The sequence below is a fragment of the Cyprinodon variegatus genome, unplaced genomic scaffold (assembly GCF_000732505.1).
Source record: "Cyprinodon variegatus isolate N-32 unplaced genomic scaffold, C_variegatus-1.0 Scaffold1, whole genome shotgun sequence".
Taxonomy (NCBI): Eukaryota; Metazoa; Chordata; class Actinopteri; order Cyprinodontiformes; family Cyprinodontidae; genus Cyprinodon; species Cyprinodon variegatus.
Genome location: NW_015150454.1, coordinates 1940146 through 1959174, shown reverse-complemented (window position 1 = coordinate 1959174; position 19029 = coordinate 1940146). Strand labels below are relative to the sequence as shown.

Genomic DNA, 19029 nt, shown 5'->3' with positions numbered 1-19029 from the left:
AACCACCTGTCTTCTTTGTCCAAAATGTGAACATTCTGGTCCTCAAAAGAATGTCCTTCCTCCATAAGGTGTAGATGTACACAGCCCTTTTGATACAATCAAATGATTTCATGGGCAATCCTAGAAGAAAAAAAAAACCTGGTGCCGACCCTGCCGCACCCCTGGTAAATTTGGCCAAGAACTGCAACTGCTTGGTGCATTCAGATCCTTTTTATACTTTTTACTCTCAGGCAAAAGCAGAAGCAACTCCGCATGATACTGTATGTTAGCATTTTGCAGGGATTGTTTAAACCAATCGCATGAAAAATTACTGATGTTAAATTATAAAGCTAATAATAGATGATTATGAATCAGAATGTGTTTTGTTCTCATCTGTATTTTTTTTTTTTATCTAACATTGTTTGCTTCCTAGTTAGAGACAGTAATATTGAGAAGCCACACCACAGGAACACCTGTCTGTTAGCTGACATCAAAGTGAGCTCACATGTGAAAACTAAGCTGGGGAGCATCAGTTTAGACTGTGGTACAGCTGTATAAGACTGTTTTCTTGCACCCATGTTGTTGTTTTTTTAAGAAGAAAAAAACAAACAAACAAATTAAACTGATCTGCGGCTCCCTTAGGTGCAGGATGCTCAGATGACCTCTTCATGTTGAGCCCTTTAGCAGTTCTATGATTGCCCACAAAAACTGTTTTATTTGCCTACTATGTATCACCTCTGTACTAAAAGCTCTTTATCAGTCTTGGGTATTTTTCACATTTCTGTTGAGGAATTTCATTAGTCTTTGTTTGTTTTCTTATTTTTTTCTTTGTTTTTTTTTTTTTTACTGACTATTTGTCATAATTAGCTAAATTACATTTTAGCAAAGTTAAGAAATGGATAGGCTTTGATAAAATGTTACAAATTTCTAAAGACACTGTTTCTAAGTTACTCACATTTCATTTGTTGTAAATTTTATATTATTACAACATTTAAAAAGACTTATTCAGGAATAACTGTTATATCAATAATGATAATATTATCCCCTTTCAAATGAGGACTTTCTGTATTTGATAACATTAATGGTTATTGGTTGACCTCACTGGTCAAAAGAGCACAAAAGTGCATGTACTTCCTGAGGGGTATGAGGACGGCCCACCTGCCCCAACCATCCTCATACAATAAAAGTTGTATAAGTCTGTCTAAGTGTCTTAGAACTGTTACATTATTCTCTTTCAAAAGAGGACTTTCTGTATTTGATAACATTAGTGCTTATTAGTGTATACCACTCACTGCATTAATGTATTAAACTGCAAAAAGTGCATTATTTTAGCCAGTCTGCTATGGACATTTGACGGAATGTTTTTTAAGCTTGTGATTTTTCTAACTTAATCTATTTTGGTTTGTTGAATGAAGTTTTGCCCTGTTCACAATTTTTCTCCATCATGGTATGGCTTTTTTGTGGAAAAAAATATCTGAGTAAAACATTTCTGTAGTGGTAAGTTACTAACGCAAGAGGGCGCCGTTTCATCAGTAACCTGAGAAATCATACTTTGATCTGCAGTGAGCTGCTCAATAAAACTTCATCTTCAGTTGACTATTAGTAAATCTTTTTAATATAAATAGTTTTTATTTTATTAAACCTAATATTCTTTAAAAAGATAAAAAGTATTTTTGATTTATCAAAGGAGGTCCTTCTGTCTGGAGTATATAATGTGACTCTCTCCATACAAGATTCTCCATCCATCCCTACATTACTTCTTGCTCTTTGTTTCAACCTATGTTGGTCCGGATTTCATGTCTGACCACAGTTAGAAAAATATCTGCCCTATTTTAAACTGTAAATATGATTTTATACTTAAACAATTCGCTTAAAACTGTGAACTTTATGATTTTAAATCTGGAAAACTGTTGGAACAGATAGTTGGAATGTGTCTGAGTTTCAGGCATGGCCCTTAAAGGTACTATTTAAATTTAAAATTCCAATTTGACTTTAAAAATATAACCATCTTGACACCTCCCAGAGCAAGTGGAAAGGAAAACGATGTATATTTCTGATGGTGTTCACCACAGACAGAGACTAATGATAGCAACTATGTTTATCCTGGAAGCACTTTGTGATGAGTCAGGGGAAGTCTCCAGAATTACCGAACATTTAAACCTTGAGAATAAGTTTGAACATTTCAACTTTTGAAATTTTTTTTTACATAAAAGTTTAGAAAAGGTTGTGATCTGTCTGAATGGATGGCTGTGTGCTGGTAGGTCTTGTGTGGCGCAGAATCTCCTTATGAGAATGATTAACTAAACAGCCTTCCATCAGTCCACTATATTCGTCTCCACTACTTTATCATTGCTTCATTTAATAATGTTCTCAGCGAACCTGCTGGCAGAAAAACAGTATTTCTGCTGAAAAAATAGAATGACACAGAAGCTTTTCATTTGTTAACATTTGATTCCCTACATTATATTTAGCATATTAGACTAAAGGGGATTACATGGAATATATAAGCCTCACTTTTTTGTCTTTATTTGTAAAAAAAAAAAAAAAATGGATGAAAATGTGCTGTGACCTAGAATACAGTACAAAAAAATGTACCTCAGAGATGAAAGTTTAGGAAAAAAGGAAACAAGGGGAAAAAACAGATCTGCAACAAAAGCCAGGGATCACAGTAAAACGTTACCTTAACATGCAAAGAAGAATGACTTGTAGATTTTTTTTTTTTTATGCATTGTAGATCTGATACAGAGGGAGTTAAAATGAGCTGGAGTGGCTCAAAAGACAAGGTCTGGGAATATGTGTATTTATGTATTAAAATACAGCTTTAATGAAGATGAAACCAGCATTTACTCAACAATTCTCTAAGAACACACCCATAAACACGTTTTAATTGATCGGGCAGGATTTAAAAAGTAAATAAAATCCGACTCATGACACATGAGCCAAAACAAATGACATTGCAGAATATCTAGTTTCATCATTCAGTTTGGTAGGCTCAAACCAAGCTATGTCTATTTTTGGATAAAAATGTTTGGTTTAAAAAAAAAAAAAACCTAAGCAAACACCTTGATCCAATATTTACTCATGGTTATCACAGCCCTGGCATTACTGTTTAATCACTGTCCATGTGATCACAGAGATGGACGCCCTGTACCTTGTTCCAGTGGCCTGATTAACAGCTGAAGCCCTGCTCTGAATATCACACTGGCTTTGATGTAGAGGTGACGCATCAGTAGCTTTGATCATTGCCACTTTGCAGTTTTGATCTGTTGGGGATAAAATAAGCATGCACCATCTCTGTTTTAGGGATTTAACAGCACTTGATGGCAGGTCATGTGTGTTTTCTCTAACATAAGGATTAATGTGCAGATTTAAACTGCAGGCACACACTTAGGCTCCCTGATGGGTTCCCATGCCCAGTGTTTCCTGTGCATATCAGTGAGGTGACCTGAGAAGAGCTGATTCCCCTCACCCTCATTCTTTGGAGATATCTAACTAGGAGGTAGGACACCCCAGCGAGGCTCAAGAGGCTTAGATCTCCACTCTGCAGATTGCAATAAACCAATGTGCCTCTGCTGTCCTTTTTCCATCAGCATGTCTCAGAGAACTGCTGAAAATGGAGAATTATAAAACCCATGCATCTTTTAAAAGATAGCTTTTTTCCTGCAGGTGCTTTTTCATCTGTACTCATCTGCTTTCTCTTACATTCACACTGACCCTCGCCCCTTGAGGTGTTGTGGGTCTAAAACCTCTTACTCATAAATCCCATTAGTCAAGGATTCTGGGAGGGATTATGAGTCTTATTCCCAGCTTCCACCGTAAAATTATCACCAATTACCTGAAAGATAGAAGTTCTCCGTTTTTTGTTTTTTTTTGTTGTTTTTTTTTTTGGGGGGGGGGGTTGCCTTTTTTTTGCCTTACATTTTAAAGAATCACTTACATTGATAAATATGAACATATTATGTCTTGTCCCTTAGACTTTCTGAGCAATATCAGACAACATTATAACATCTATCATGATGTTAGACTAAAATGGAGAGTCAAATCTGTTAACAATTTGACTGAAAGTCTTTGGGTCCCTCTGGTTTTGACTCCTCTCCTCCCATCATCTCACACTTACGTGTCTTTAAAGATTGGACACGGCAGGACCAGCTTGGGAGACGGAAGTTTGGACCCCAAGGTCAGAGGTCATGTCACGCTCTGGGGTTGGGGTGGGGAGTGGTAGGATGGTTGGGGGGTAGATTGTGCATTTGAGTCATGATCAGCATTATGTTATGTCTCACGGGTTCATTAATTTCTACCTCCTTTTCTTGCAAGGTTATAACAGTGTGAACACTGCATACAATTAAGATTTGGGAATTTATTTTTTACTGCAGAAGGGAAAAAAACTGAAGGGAAACACAAGAAAAGGCAATGGTGGATATTACTTACAAAGGTTAGATGATCAAGATTCCTTTTTCATCTTAGGAAAAGAAGAAGCCTAAGATCAAAATGTCTGAAATGAGCAGAAAGTTGTTTTAAAAATCCTGTAATATGCAAAAGGCCCTAATTTCTTTATATTTTGCATCCCTGGAAGCAGACATTGAGTCTTTTAAAGTATTTTTTCTATATGTTGGCTGCCTAAATGCAATCTAGTACCAAACCAGTTTGAGGTTAATTTATTAAGCCAGTTAGCTCCAAAACCTAAAGAATGAACCAATTATTCGTCTACACGTCTTGCAATTGCAACTCACTGCAACAATTAGCCATCAGCATCGAATCATTTACAGGTTTTAACACTTAGAAACAGATTCCTATGACTTGAAACAGTACAATACAGAACACACAGAGTTCCCACGGATCCTTAAAAATTCTTAAAAGGCAATGAATTCTTCAAACTATCAAACTAAGGCCTTATTTGGGTTTACAATGTCTTTAACTTGCCTTATGCATAGGAACCCTTTTACAGGCCGACTCACATGCTAATCGTTCGTGTGTGCCCACATTTTCATCTACTCTGAAAGAGTAGAAAATGTATAGATCCCACAAAAAAAATAATTTTATTTATTAAGAGAACAAGTTATCCAAAGCAAGCTCACTGCATGTGAATTATCACATCTCTCTCAGTTTAGTAGAAATGCATTCTGCCAGATGTTACGTCTAGAGGTGACACAAGCAGCTAATAGGTTTTTAGGACAGTCCGTTTTGCCTAGAGCTAGGTTTCTTTGGATTTTTTTCTTTAATAGATTAAATAGTCTTTTAAAACCTTGTTTTTATTTACTTATAAACTCAGTTTTACTTTATAATTGATTCAGTGATGTGAAACATTCAGAATGAGCTTTATAAGAGAACAGACATTCATCTAAAGCACTGTAATGCAAGTCTCTGGACAGTTGCCACATACACAGCGGCTTTGATGAGCTGAATTCAGAATGTTTGCTCTAACTTTAGTTTAACATCCCTCATCAGGGTGCTGAAAGAAGCTTTGGCTCATTTGCTGTTTTCTCTAACACAACAGTTTGTTGACGTTCTACAGTGCTACAGGGTTCCTTTGTTGGTAGGTCGCCTCCCCTGGCAGAGCAGTCCAGTCGGCCCAACGGGGTCATCAGAGGAGAGGAGAGTTCCGATTATGATCATTATTTGGTAAATAAGATGTCAACAAGGTGTAGCCTTGACACTTGGATGTGTAAAAGGAGGAAGGTGCAGAAATGAACGCCCCCTTCTCAAAGGGACCTCTAATCTCTCCTTTCATGTCTCCTCCTCGTCTGAAGGGTCTCAGCTTTGGCTGCCATGTGCAGGTTCACTCTGGCTGCCACTTCTTACGTGCAGGTGGGGTGAGTGTCCTGGCAAGCATGTGTTTATAAAACTCACTTGTGTTGGCACAATACTTGAACTAACTTCTTTTGAGCGAACAGTGTGAATCTGTGCAAAGCCTTTTCCCAAAGTTCTTTAGGAGGCGACGGCCCATTGAGAGGAGAGAAGAAGGGATTACCTTCTTCGACAGTGGTGCATTTCCGAGAGAGCTGATTAGCTCTGCATTCATTGTTAAATCGAGCAAAGGAAGGCCCTAGAGGAGTGAAAGGATCCAGATCCAAATAGGTGGGCCAAGAAAGAAAACAGCCGCAGGAAGCCTAGCACAGGCAGACCCAAAGTTTTCCCAACATTTCTCCCCCCACCCAACTCCTGAGGAGGTGCAGCGTGAAAAAGGAGATTAGCATACAAAATTAGAGGCAGAATGATTTTTTAGGGGCAACTTGCTTCATGCCCTCCACCCCCAAGGCCCTGCTCTGTCTGGACAAAGTTAATTAAACTAGTATTAAACAGTGAAGGAACTTCCAAGCGCTCAACGAGGATTACCATGATGAAGGAGAGAACGGGAGGTATTTGTTGGGGCGTAATTGAGAAAGGCGTGAAGGAAGGCGAGTTTGCTGGATGGCTTTCTTTTCTCTTAGGTTCGCCACAGTGGGAGCAGAGTGAAAAGTGAGGCTGTTTGCTCCGAACTGTGAAGTATTCATGTCACAAAGAGTATGTTAAAGAAGGATGAGTACTTTCTTCAGCCTGAATGATATGCACTATTAAAGGATTTATTATTCTTTCATTACATTTTAATAGAGAGGAAATGAAAAAAAGGACACTAACAATAAAGCAAAACTAGAAAACAAATGCTGTGCAATAAATTAACAATATACAGTACAAAGTGCTTCATTTTTATTTACAATTAAATACATCAAGAAAGTAAGGTCAGGGTGAGCTAAGTGATGGGGCAAGATAAAGAAAAAAAAATATTGGCATATTTGTTTTAAAAAATATATTTCAGAGCTGATCGAATGTTTGTGAGGATTTCAGAACAACCGTTGCACCAAATTATCTATATATTTTTCTTTGTAAAAGTATGAGAATAAATAATGTGAAGTTAATGAGAACCTTTTCAATGCCATGTTACTTTACAAAATGTTGAAAAAATATAAAAATATATCTTTTAAATACATTTAGGCTAAAACAAATCTACAAAGTTGTCTGATTTATCATGAGACTCTGCTCATTTTTGGAAAAAAGGTTTTAACATAAAAAAGAAGCGTGACACTTTTGATTCTGGAAGAAGTCATCTGCAGAGTCCAGATGTTTGATGGAGCTGCAGAGACTAGAAGAGATGGATGCATGTGGAGGAATGACGGAGATGCTCAGTGCTTCTTCCTCAGCCTGAGGTTTTTTCGGCGAATGGTGGCGCTTTCATACCTTCCCCTCTTACCTCCCTTCTTCACACAGAAGTACTTGGTCACAGTCTTTCTGCACTGCTCACACTTCACCGCGCAGCACCAGTGGAACTTGCAGTTGCAGCTTGACACCATCTCGGCTTTGCGCTCCTCCACAGCCAGCCCACACTCTCCACACAGCCTCCTGCAGCTCCGCTTCTCCCACTTGTTTAGGTTCTTGCCTTTCTTCAAGCATTCGCGGCCCTCCATGCCAGGCAGGCCCAGTGTACGATTCTCCAGGCAGTAGTCAGGCGAGTCTTCGATGTGAACCAGCTCCTTGCGGGAAATGGAGTTAAAGGTCTCTGCAATGGCCCCACGGCTGGCTGCGCTATTCCCAGCTCCTCTGAGGAGATCCACCTTCAAGGCCTTGTGGTACTTCTCCTTCAAGTAGTTCCCAACCTCCCTGAACTCTGGCAGCTGCAACCAGCAGGTTTGAGTGGTGCAGCTCCCAGAAACACCGTGGCACTTACAGGTCTTCTGCATGGTCCCCTTCACAGCCTTCAAACACAAAAAAGATAAGACGCAAATCATGATCTTGTTCCTCTAGTTCACTAGATTTTAAAGACATTGATTACATCACGGTGTATATTTTATACCTATTTTCCTTAGTGTTTTATTTGTGGGGTGTTTGGAAGAAATTATCAATAAAGTTCAAGAAGATTTATACCTTTCAGAATAAATCATTTAGTGCAGTAAAAACTTTATGTGTACACAAATATTTGGATGTACATGCAATGTTTGTTTTGTTTTTTTACAATAGTTCAAGGTCTGAAGTCCCTTGCAGAAGTGCTCTCTCCCTTTAAGCTTATCCACATTTTACCACGCTACAATCATAATCAAAATACCTTATTATGGTAAAGAGGTAAGGAGATAGTGAACAATTTCAAATGTATTTCTGCAAGTACAATTACAACTCATTTAGCTCTACCTGGTTGCACCTAAATAAAACTTTCCTGATTTGTAAACACATTCAAATAACGTATAATTTAATATCAGTATAAACACAGCTGTTCTCTTAAGATCTCGAAGGTTCGTGGAAGAAAATTATGAGCCAACTACAACATGTAGCTTGAGGAATGAATGACACAGGTTAGGTAATAAAACAATATCCAACTTGCAGAACACTGCAGTATAAAACTAACTGCACACCAGCTAGAACAGTTTAAGCAGATGTATAAATCAAACAAGATGAGGGCAGCATAATGTTGTGGAGAGTATTTTATTCATCAAAGGTTGATTAAGTTGAATATGGGTTAATGGTTAAATAAGGCCTGCAAAATATTTGAGGCTTTGGAAGTTAACATCCATGCTAGACAAGGACGCTAAGCAGTCCAGTGAAATTATTTGGATAAAGGCATACCCATGTGATACTGTGGCTTAGTCAAAGTCCAGATCTAAATACTATAAAAAAAATCTAAGCAGGACTTGGAAACTACAGTTTACAGATGCTGTCATTGTAATATGGAACAGCTCAGGTTATTTTGCAAAGCAGAATGGACATTTTATTTGGAGTGTAAATAACAGATTCATTCCACTTTTTTCAGATGTCTATTTGTAAAAAAAAAAAAAAATCTTTCAAAAAACTTTTTTCCTGTTTCTTTTTATGAATCCCATAAAATCCTAATGAAATCTGATGAAACTTGTTCTCAGACATTATGCAAATCTTAGCTCCTACAAATCCATTCAGATGGTACAGTACATGTTATCTACATGCAGAGGAAGGTGAGCATATGGGTGTGAATTTGAACTTGCATCTGTCTACTGATTTGTTGTCAAATTAACAATCTGTATTGTCGAAACTCTCGACATGACTGAAAAAGAATGAATGCACTGAACAGAGGGCAGCTTCAAGGTCTGCAGCGTCGCTGTCATCTTCTGTGTCGCCTGACTTTACCCGACACAAAACAGATGTCTGTTAAAAAGGAAGGGTGCTTTGTTTTCATAAAGAGGTGATGAACTCTGCACTGAGGTGAGGCTGAATCAAAGTTTCACATCGAGTCCCATTGTCCCCCCCTGAATAAATAGGAGTATTTATTTAGCATGTCCCTTGTCAACATGTTTTCCTGCGAGTAGAGACCCAACGGAGAGTCCTATTGAGTTGAGGAATAAAAAAAAGGATTTTTTTTCTCTCTTTCTATCCCCATTTTTTTCTGTTACAATGATGCTCCAGGTGCCATAAGGATCCCAGGGCCCTACAGGGGGGAGCAAAGGCACCATAAACAAAGAGCACTTCAGTTGCACTCCTGTGGTCCCTTCAGGCTCCCCGAGGGCCAGACAAAGACCAACATAAATGTGGGATCCTTATTGCAAGAATAAAAACTAAAACACTTATTTTAAGGAAGTGGGATAATACAGAATGCTTTGCAATGTCTGGCTCCCCAGGATCTCCAATTAAGCTTGCACCAGCCATCCTGAGATTCTTGAGCTTAGGTATTGTCATAAGGTGCATTCAGCGCTGGTAAATAGGCCCTTCTGGTACACCGAACACACTGTTATTATTGGAGACGAGTGGCACCTCACTTAGAGATCTGAAAGGGATGCTTGGGTGGCACACTCAGTGTAATGCTGAGCAGGGATAAAAAAAAATTATTCAAAGGGGGCTTTACACTATGCACATGGTTTGAAGACCAAAATTTCAACCAGGTTGACCTCCAGTTAACAAACTGGCTCTATTTAAGGCCCCCTCAGCCTCCTATGCTGCTGGTATATCCTTAATTTCACAACTATTGGAGGGAATTCAGAGGACTACCTTCCGCCCAGCTTCATTATTGTGAAGGTTCATGGCCGCCCGAGCATCTTGTCCAGTCTCCAAGGCATCCACAAACTGCTTAGAGATGGCTTCACCAAATCCAACGTTATCACTGCAGCCTCCCCAGAGCCAGCCATGACCACCTGACATGGACAAAGGAACAAGAATAAGGATTATTTTTAAGCACAACGCATCTTATTGATACATATATACAAATCCATCCCAGTCTCTGACCTCGTTGTCCATTTCTGGTGTCATCACAGCCGCAGTTGTCAAAGTCTCCAAGGCTGCAGTTCCTGGTTAAGGTGTACATCACTCCAGCAGAGCTGATGGCATGGACGAATGCAGTTTCTCGATTTGCTGTTGACAGAAAATAAAACGTTCAAATATGTTCTTTCTGTAATGATACCGGTAATTGGTTAGAAATAATAAAATCTAACCCCAAGTTTAGTTTTGTCAAATTTATATTTTCTTAGGAATGAGAAATCTGTCTGATGTCAATTTTAAGGCACAATTAAGCAACCCGTAAAAATGCTTAAACAAAACAGAAAAGACAAGGATGCAGGCAAAGGTTTCCCGAGACGCATAACCCTAGTTTCAGACTTCAAACCTGGGCACTGATGCAGTAAACAATGCCCAGCTTGTGTTGTAATAAATGAGCTTCAACCTCAAATTTAAAGGTAATAAGAAGCCTTATATATAGAGTGACATAGTGAGGAGAGCAGTGTCAGGATAAAGAGACTTAAATGAAGCTGAACTTGTGCTGGAACATTGAAAAGTGCTTTGCATTGGGCCCAGTCTGTGCATACTTCACCACTGTCACAAGTGACAAAAAACTGGGATTTAATATACACATTTTCTTGCATAAGTTATTCTGTTCTGGTTCAAACCAGCATTGTTATTTTTATTTAAACACAGAAACATCTGGTATCATCAGAGTAGCCTCCTCTGTATAAGTGAGCCACACAATACTTTTAAATTTCTCACATTTCACCACCAAATCAAGCTGTGTTTAACTTCCTGAGGATTGAACTACAGAAATAGCTATAAAAATAGCAGCTAATGGTTTATTATGGTCTTCAGGCATCAGTAAAGCTTGCAGATGATCTATACTAAAGGCGTACAGATCCGCAAAAGCTACAAAATGTTCTATGCAAAATATATTTCTGATTATCAAACCATGCACATGCAAAAAAACAAGTAAATGTTTTGATAAATCCCACCTGTGTGCACAAGGCTTCACCTTAATGCCCCTATTCAACCATAAATGGACCATGCAAAGCACTGCATGAATGTCATTGTGTATTTGAATGAGACAGCTGATCATTGTTTTTTTATGGTTACCAATGGCAACCGCACAGAAGTGCGTAAAAAAGTGCAGTTTAAATGAGGCAGAGATACAGTAGGTGTATTGGTGACTGAGGTGGAGAGTTATCAATGTGTTTGGCAGCTTCAGTAGTGGGGTGACACATAAAAGGAAGTCATTTAAATGGCAACAAGAGCCTGGTTAATGGAGTGATCACATTTACAAGGACATCTAAGGAACCATGACATATTGAGGCATGGATAAATGGATAAATTCACTTTTATTTTGCTCCTTAAAGTTGTCAGGCAGAGAGCTGATTAATTGTTGAATATGTTTAACACCTATGTTTTATTACCAGAAGCAACAGATTGCAATTATATTTTAGAATTAAAAGTAGAAAAAGCCAAAAAATCTGGAGAAGCTGCCCATCAGGCTGTCTGAAATATGGGGAAAGTGTCTGGCTACTTTACCCTTCTATATTCTATTATATAAAAATTCCTAATCCCACTATAGATAAGTGGATTATCTTAGATCTTTAATAAACAGTCACGTGAAGAATAATCTCTATATAACTATATTATTTAACTTTCCCTGTCATTTAAAATGTATGGGTCGTTTTGTGTGAGAGGCCACACATTTCCAAAGCATCTTTGTTTTTTGTAGACTCAACCTCTGAGTGAAAAGTGACATATACAACTTCCAGGCTCTGTTCTAATGTGCGTTACCCAGCTCAATATATCAGGCCCCAGATGTTGTACTAGCACAAAAAAAAATTAAAAATTAACCACATCTGCATATCTTTTGTTAGATTATTAAAAATATATATTTTTAAAAATATTAAAACAACGTATTTAGTTCCCTGGTCAATTTTATGCGAACAAACAATAGTGCCCTTGGTGGTCTGGCTGTTTACTCCCTGCACAAGACATCTCAGCTCTCTTGTGTTTCCTGCAAAGATGATCTTTGTGGCAAAAGTACTCACTCTATTCTTTTACAGTATGTCTTTTAATCCACTCAACACATTACAAGAAAATAGACTTTAATACATTTATATGGAACTTGTTCATTTTTTTAAAGGTCATGTCTTCATAGGGTTTTTTTTCCAACTATTTCTAAAATTATATATGTGTTATAAAAATTACCAAAAAAAGACAGAAATGAATTATCCCTTATAATATTGATAGTTTTGATAGAATAGAATAGAATAGAATAGAATAGAATAGAATAGAATAGAATAGAATAGAATAGAATAGAAAATCCCTTTAGTGTCCCACAATAAGGAAATTCTGGTGTTTACAGCAGCAAAAAGATTATAGATCAAAATGGTCACACAATATGGACCTTAGAAAAATGTATAAGGATAACATAATAGTGAAGAGTTAAAATATTTTGATGATTCAAAACATGGCTATTTGCCATCATAGGCTTCCCAGGGATATAAAAAAAAAAAAAAAAGTTAAAAGCATTTCATAATTCCAGCCGTGGAATTTATTGGGACATCAGATATTCAGTACATTTTTCACTGTTAAAAATATCTTTGAGCTTTTCACAATTTATTCAGGGTTGAAGCACTGTTTTTTTTTTTTTTTTGACAAATGAAAAAATTAATTACTTCTCAACAAACAATGATAGCACTTACAGAATGGCACCACAACAAAATAAATACATAAAATAAAGCCACAAAACTGATTTTAAATGTCTGGAAAGAGCCAGTGGGTGCTCTTACCGCTGCGCAGGCTGCTGTGTGTGGACAGCTGCAGACCTCTCTCGGGGCAGTTCCAGCGGTCCCATGCAAACTGATATTTGCATTCATCGATGCCACTCTGAGCTCCTGCTGCAACGCTGCTGGAGTAAATCAGGTACGCCTGCAGCAGAGGCACAGACATGACAGGATATTACAGGCATAAAACCACAATACAGGCCTCGCACATGAGGCAGGAAGGTCAACAGATGGAGCACAGAAACGCACTCTTTGAGGAGGACTCAATCTTTGATCACTATTTTCCTTTACTTTCTGCTTACGAAGCATACATTACATTTAGCACAGTAACTTAACTTTTAGGAGTAAATAAAATGTAACTTTGATTAGCATTTTTTATAGTTTTCCATCAATTAAAATTGGATTTTTCTTGATTAAAATAGATTTAATCTAAACCACATTTAAAGGAACTAGAAAAATAACACACCTCCTTTGAAGATGTTTATCTTGAGACATTTAATTAATAAATAAAACTAAATGAGAAAAAAATGAATGAAAACACAAATCTCTTTCTGCAATATAAGCTCAATGAGCTAAAGGTTTTTCTCAGAGCTCTACACTCTGGGCTTGGCTTTGGCCTGCTGCTCTACAGCCTGTTCAGACTGCATGAATGATAATATAACTAATATGTCTCAAGTGGCCTTCAGGGAGATGGAGTACCTCCTCTTTCACAGGGATCCGGCTCACTAATGATGACCACCCACAACAGCGCTGCCTGCCCTGGCTTTTTAACACACTCAACCATTGGAAATACACAGAGCTGGCAAATAAGGTCAAGTGTACCAAAAAGGTAGGAGAAAAAAATATCACAAGGCGCCAAGAATATCACTGATTTAGTGCTTTTGTTCTATACAGACTGGCAACCAGAGCTTGTCAATACACTTGAGTTAAGATAATACAAGAAGAGGTTTATCTCTCTCTTTCACTGAAGGAAAAAAGAGGAGGGGAAGATCAAAAGAAGCCTGGCTTACCTTGGGTCCGGTCATCAGGAAATTATTCACTGACCTGGAAAAGGAGACAGCTTATTTCAGTCAGGAAAGCTCAGTGTCCACCACAAATTCCTTCACTAGCATCTCTCATTAGTGTGCTTATGGACATGTGAAACTGGGATACCATGTGGACATCCATATCTCTGTGAACAGCACTGAGTTATGCGTTTAAATGCTTCCAGGCTGCGCTTAAAGAAAGGCAAGCATTTGTTTTTATCCTTTTTTGCCAGTCAAATGGATCTGCTTGAAAGAAGCTGCATAATGGAATCACACATCAACTGAACTAGATTTAGTCTCTAATCTTATTTAAAATCAGCCAATTTAAGCAGCACCAGTTCACAGCAAATTTCATCATCTAGATGTTCTTTACAAGAAAAACAAGGACGTAACTGTTTCTGACTGCATAGAAACGTAGAATCAAGTATTTAGAGCTAATACATAACTATAATCAGACGCAGGTTCAAACAGCCTGATTCTAACATATTAAAGGAATAGACTTAGACAGACTTTATTATCATTTTGTACTCAGAGTGGATACAAAAAGAAATTTCGTTCAGTAAAGCTCTCAAGACATTTTTATTTTTAAAAGTGCAGCAGTGATAATGTAAATGATGCGCACGGCTTTCTGCTAAGGGCCGTAGTGGAGAGACAAAAACTTTAAGTAGGAAATGTAGAATTTAATTTATTTTCCCTTAGATAATAATCTCGGTGCATATTAATACAATGCTGCAGCTGCTGTATGAGACACAGAGTGAAATGAATAAAATATTTGTTTTTTTAAGGAGTCTGGGCTGCAATTGATCCTTTTCTGTTTAAAGTCTTCCGTATCTTAATTGGTACCTTGGTGTGTTTCTAATAAACTGAGATTATTTAAAAAACAGTTTGAAACAGTAATTCTGTTTGCAAAAGCAAACAAAAATAAGCAAGGCTTTCTTGGTATCAAGACCCCATCAGGTTGAGATAAATGAGAAAATATCTAAAATCTACTTTCATTACACCAAAAATAAGTTATCATACAGCAATTATTTTTTCAATTTTATAAATATACCTATAATATCATATCAGTTGGCTAGTTCAGTTGGATTGAGATTGTTTAGTAATAAATCTTTCTTACAAGATGCAAAGTAAAAAGGTTTTGTAGGCCTTTATATGCAATTTTTAAATCAAGTAACTTTTTTCAGTGATAATGAGCGAATTGGCAACCCCATAAATTCTGTTCAGTTTGATTTATTTATTTTTTTTTTTTTTATTTACCACCAACCTTGTTCTCTGTAGAAGTTGTTCCATACAGAAAACTTAAAACTGATTTAATAAATCCAGAAATATGTCTGATTTCTGTGATTTTTGCATTCAAGGACACATATGAGACAGTTAACTAGTTGGTATTAATTATTTGGATAATAAAGCTATAATATTATGTTATAAAGAGAACTTACCAGCAGCAGTAGAACCTCATGTGAGTCATAAGAATGAAAACGTAGAAGCAAACTTCCCAGTGGACAAACATCCTGACAGGTAAGGGGTATAGCTGTGCTCAGAACCAGGGATGCAGAGGAGACTGGGAACTCCACCAGGATTCAAGGAGGGGGCTCTGAAATGGAGCCGCTCTCTTCCCAACAAGAGATTATCTGCTTAATTAAAGATTTTCCCCCCTTTATAGTTCCCTGGCCAATCAGGAGTATTGCACCGAGGAGAGACTGAAATGATCAAAAGGGCACCCTGGGCCTTCAGGGCCGGGCAACGGTGGCTCCCCTGCCTCCATTCAGCAGCAGAGGAAGATCTGCTTAATCCTATAGGAAAGTTGTAACACTGATCCCTAGAATTCCACCTTAAGTAAAAGTTTACATAAGATATCTATCGCAGAGCTGATTGCGAGGATTAGCAGAAATTAAAATGGATCATTGGGCCGGTGAGGCGTCAAAATGTGTAATAGGAAGTAATGTGTTGTTTAAGCAGTGATTGAATCAAGGCGGATCGCTCTGAAACTCACACAGATGCGCTAAATTAAAGGTGTTGCATATTTCAGAACATACGGCATTGGAAGTACATCAGAAGACCGTATTTCCGCTAAATTTGCGCCACAAAAGCAGATTGGTTTGTTGCGTCCAGATGTGAATCGAAACTAGAGGTGTAAGAATAGTTTACATTGATTTATGTTTAACTTTTTCTCATTTTATGTTTATAAATGTTTTATAATTTTTGTTTTTTGTCAAAGTTGTTTCTTTAGGAGCATCGGTTGCAAATTAAAAAGCAAAGCGGGAAAGCGAAGTTAGATCAGATAAGAAACTTCCACCCCTAATCCAGATTATCCTTTCCTAACTCTGGATGAGGGGTTATTCCCCAATAACCTCGTCTGACCTGCAGGTCTCTTTCCTCTTGTCTCAGGCTGGCCTTTTGCAAACTTCTTGTGTGCAAATTAGGATTAGAGAGAGAGACTTAGAGAGAGAGAAAGGTTATTTGGGAACCTGTGGTGGGGGGGTTTATGAGTGATGTTTGTGGATTAAGGTTGAAAGAGAGATCATAAGAAAGATGAGAAAATTAGGAAAACATTATTGTCTTTTTTTGGTTAAAAAAAAAACTCATAAATTATAAGATATTTCCCAAATATAAACAAGACAGCAGGTGTTTTATGAGTTAGAAGTCAAGCTGTGTGATGATTGTAAAAAAAAAAAAAACGTATATGCCTATGTTTATATACAGAGGTGTGAATCATATGAAAAACCATACAGTAAAATAATTAATAGAATTGATAGATGTCAAATATTCTCTTAATCAGTGTTCTTCACAGTCACCGATACACAATTCAAGATCAACTCTTGCTGAAATTTGCTCCACAACCTTGTGGATGTTCTTTTTTAAGGTTCCTAAATTGTTTCTGTGCATTATTTGTTGTGTTGATTTTGTTTTCCTTTAGCAGGTTTCTTGGGGCGACAGTGGCGTTGGATGTGGGAGTTTGCCCTGAAATCGAAGGGTTGACGGTTCAAGCCCCGACTCCGACCTTCATTGTCGTTGTGTCCTTGGGCAAGACACTTCACCTGCATTGTCTACTGATGGTGGTCAGAGGGCCCGGTGGTGCCAGTGTACGGCAGCCTCGCTTCTGTCAGTGAGCCCAAAGGCAGCTGTGGCTACAATGTAGCTTGCCACCGTGAGTGTGTGCGTGAATGGGTGAATGAATGTAGTGTAAAGCGCTTTGGTCAAGTCTCCTAACTTGAATAAAGGCGCTATATAAGTACATACCATTTAAAGAGTTTTGCTTGATATTATTTTCCACAGTTTTTTTCATCTTTTATGCACAGAAACATTTGAAAAAGCGATAAAATATCATACCTTAAATGAATTGTTATAAGAATACTATGACATAATGATGGTTAAATGGAAAGGAATATTTATAATAATGTGAAGCATTCATTTCTAGACAACAATTAAATGATTTTGAAAATTAAATCTTTTTTTTTTACTAATAAAGTAATGAATCAAATATCCTTTTGAGAATTTTTAATATTTGGTGTTGAACCATTTCTCAAATACAGCATCCAACACTTATAATTCTCACTATCAGGATAAAGGTGTTTCAAATACCATAATGCATAAAGAGAAAAAAAAAAAATTTTTAATGTTAGCAATTATCATAGCTGTATGTTAAGTAAAGAAATTTTTCCAGTTTACAAATTTGATTTCACCAGCTTTGGATATGGACACGTTTGGGCAAAAAATTGTAGTTATGTTCCACTGTAGCATCTTATGTCCTGCTATACCCCAGTTAATTGTTCTTTTCTCTTTCCTATGTTTAAAAATGACATGAACCTTTGGTTTATTTGCCACATCATATTTAGAATCCAGGAAGAGAGACAGTGTATGTAACTTGTAAATATGCATTGACTATTCTACACTATTTAAACAGGAAACTATGAATTTAACTTTTTGAAAGTGAATAAGTTGATGCAACTAACATTTGCACCAAGTCTGGCAAACATTTTTTTTTCTTTCTTCAACTTATTATTATTATTATTTATTATTGCATGTGCATTAGTTCTATATTGCAATAAAACCCATTTTTATTTTAAGGCCTCATTTTACAGTTATATCAGGTCAGATTCAGTTCAGAATCTGCCTTCTGATACAAACTGGCCTCCAAAATAAACATCAGCAGGTATTAGTTAACAATCCATCTTACACGGGTTGACTGGTACCCCTTTGAATCCCTCTGCCTCACTAGTGTTGCGGCATAGAAAGGATGGCCTGACAGTCAGCAACCAATGAGCTGAGGGTTGATGTCATTGTTGGGGTGACAGAAGTCAGCTTTGGTGTCTCCACGCTAGTGGATTTGGACCAGATTTAGACTGGTGGCTGCAGCTCAACCCAGCATCAGCACAAAGAGGCAAACAAAACTGTTGCATCAAGCAAATAGCCTTTGCTGCTATTTCACACATGATGAATGGTGCAATAATGTTCCCTTGCTCTAAAGAGCCAGACAAATGAAGCAAGACAAGAAATTCTTCAGATGTTTGGCAGTCTTGACAGCAAACACCAACGTTCCTGGGCTGACCCCAGGAAGAGAATAATCTTCCACCCCTGCCCACCTCTGAGCAAATCAGGCTTAACCACTGGGAGCTGGGGAAGATTTGGTGCCAGTGAGTAATCAAATAGACCTGATTTAAGGTGACAAGAAGATTTAAACTCCCTCACCACCCATTAAGACAAATGGTTAGTTTTGAAGTTTGATCCTGGTTTTAATACCAATGAGAGAGCTTTACACTATTATATCTTATAGGCCAATGCAAATTTTATCTGTTTTTATACTCATTTTGTAAACCTGTCTTCAGGGGTGGTCAGACTCCTACCAATAAACAACTATGAGCACCATAGCTCTGAGGGTTGAATAGATGAGATGAGACACAAACAAGCGGTAGGATGCAAAGAAACTACTCACCAAGATTCAAAAGCCTCTATAGATCATTGACGATTATCTAAAGTTTGGGCAGAAATTATTAAAGAAAGCTCTGTTTGAAAAATCTATC

General features: G+C 37.6%; 1 protein-coding gene across 1 annotated transcript; it reads right to left on the bottom strand.

The window, feature by feature from the left end:
- Positions 1 to 6618: 6618 nt before the first annotated feature.
- LOC107091832 (protein Wnt-8b) lies at positions 6619 to 15614 on the bottom strand. Its single transcript, XM_015386037.1, has 6 exons — positions 15448 to 15614; positions 13994 to 14027; positions 12990 to 13128; positions 10192 to 10317; positions 9958 to 10100; positions 6619 to 7706 (listed from the first exon to the last, which is right to left on the bottom strand). Exons 1-6 carry the CDS (start codon positions 15516 to 15518, stop codon positions 7137 to 7139), a joined length of 1083 nt encoding a protein of 360 aa, XP_015241523.1. The 5' UTR covers positions 15519 to 15614; the 3' UTR covers positions 6619 to 7136.
- Between the last annotated feature and the right edge of the window lie 3415 nt (positions 15615 to 19029).

Coding starts and splice junctions, on each gene's coding strand:
- LOC107091832 (XM_015386037.1), bottom strand. CDS start 15,518: ATGTTTGTCCACTGGGAAGTTTGCTTCTACGTTTTCATTCTTATGACT. Junction 14,028..15,447: donor ATGAGGTTCTACTGCTGCTG/GTAAGTTCTCTT, acceptor CTCCTTTTCCAG/GTCAGTGAATAATTTCCTGA. Junction 10,101..10,191: donor CACCAGAAATGGACAACGAG/GTCAGAGACTGG, acceptor TGTCCATGTCAG/GTGGTCATGGCTGGCTCTGG.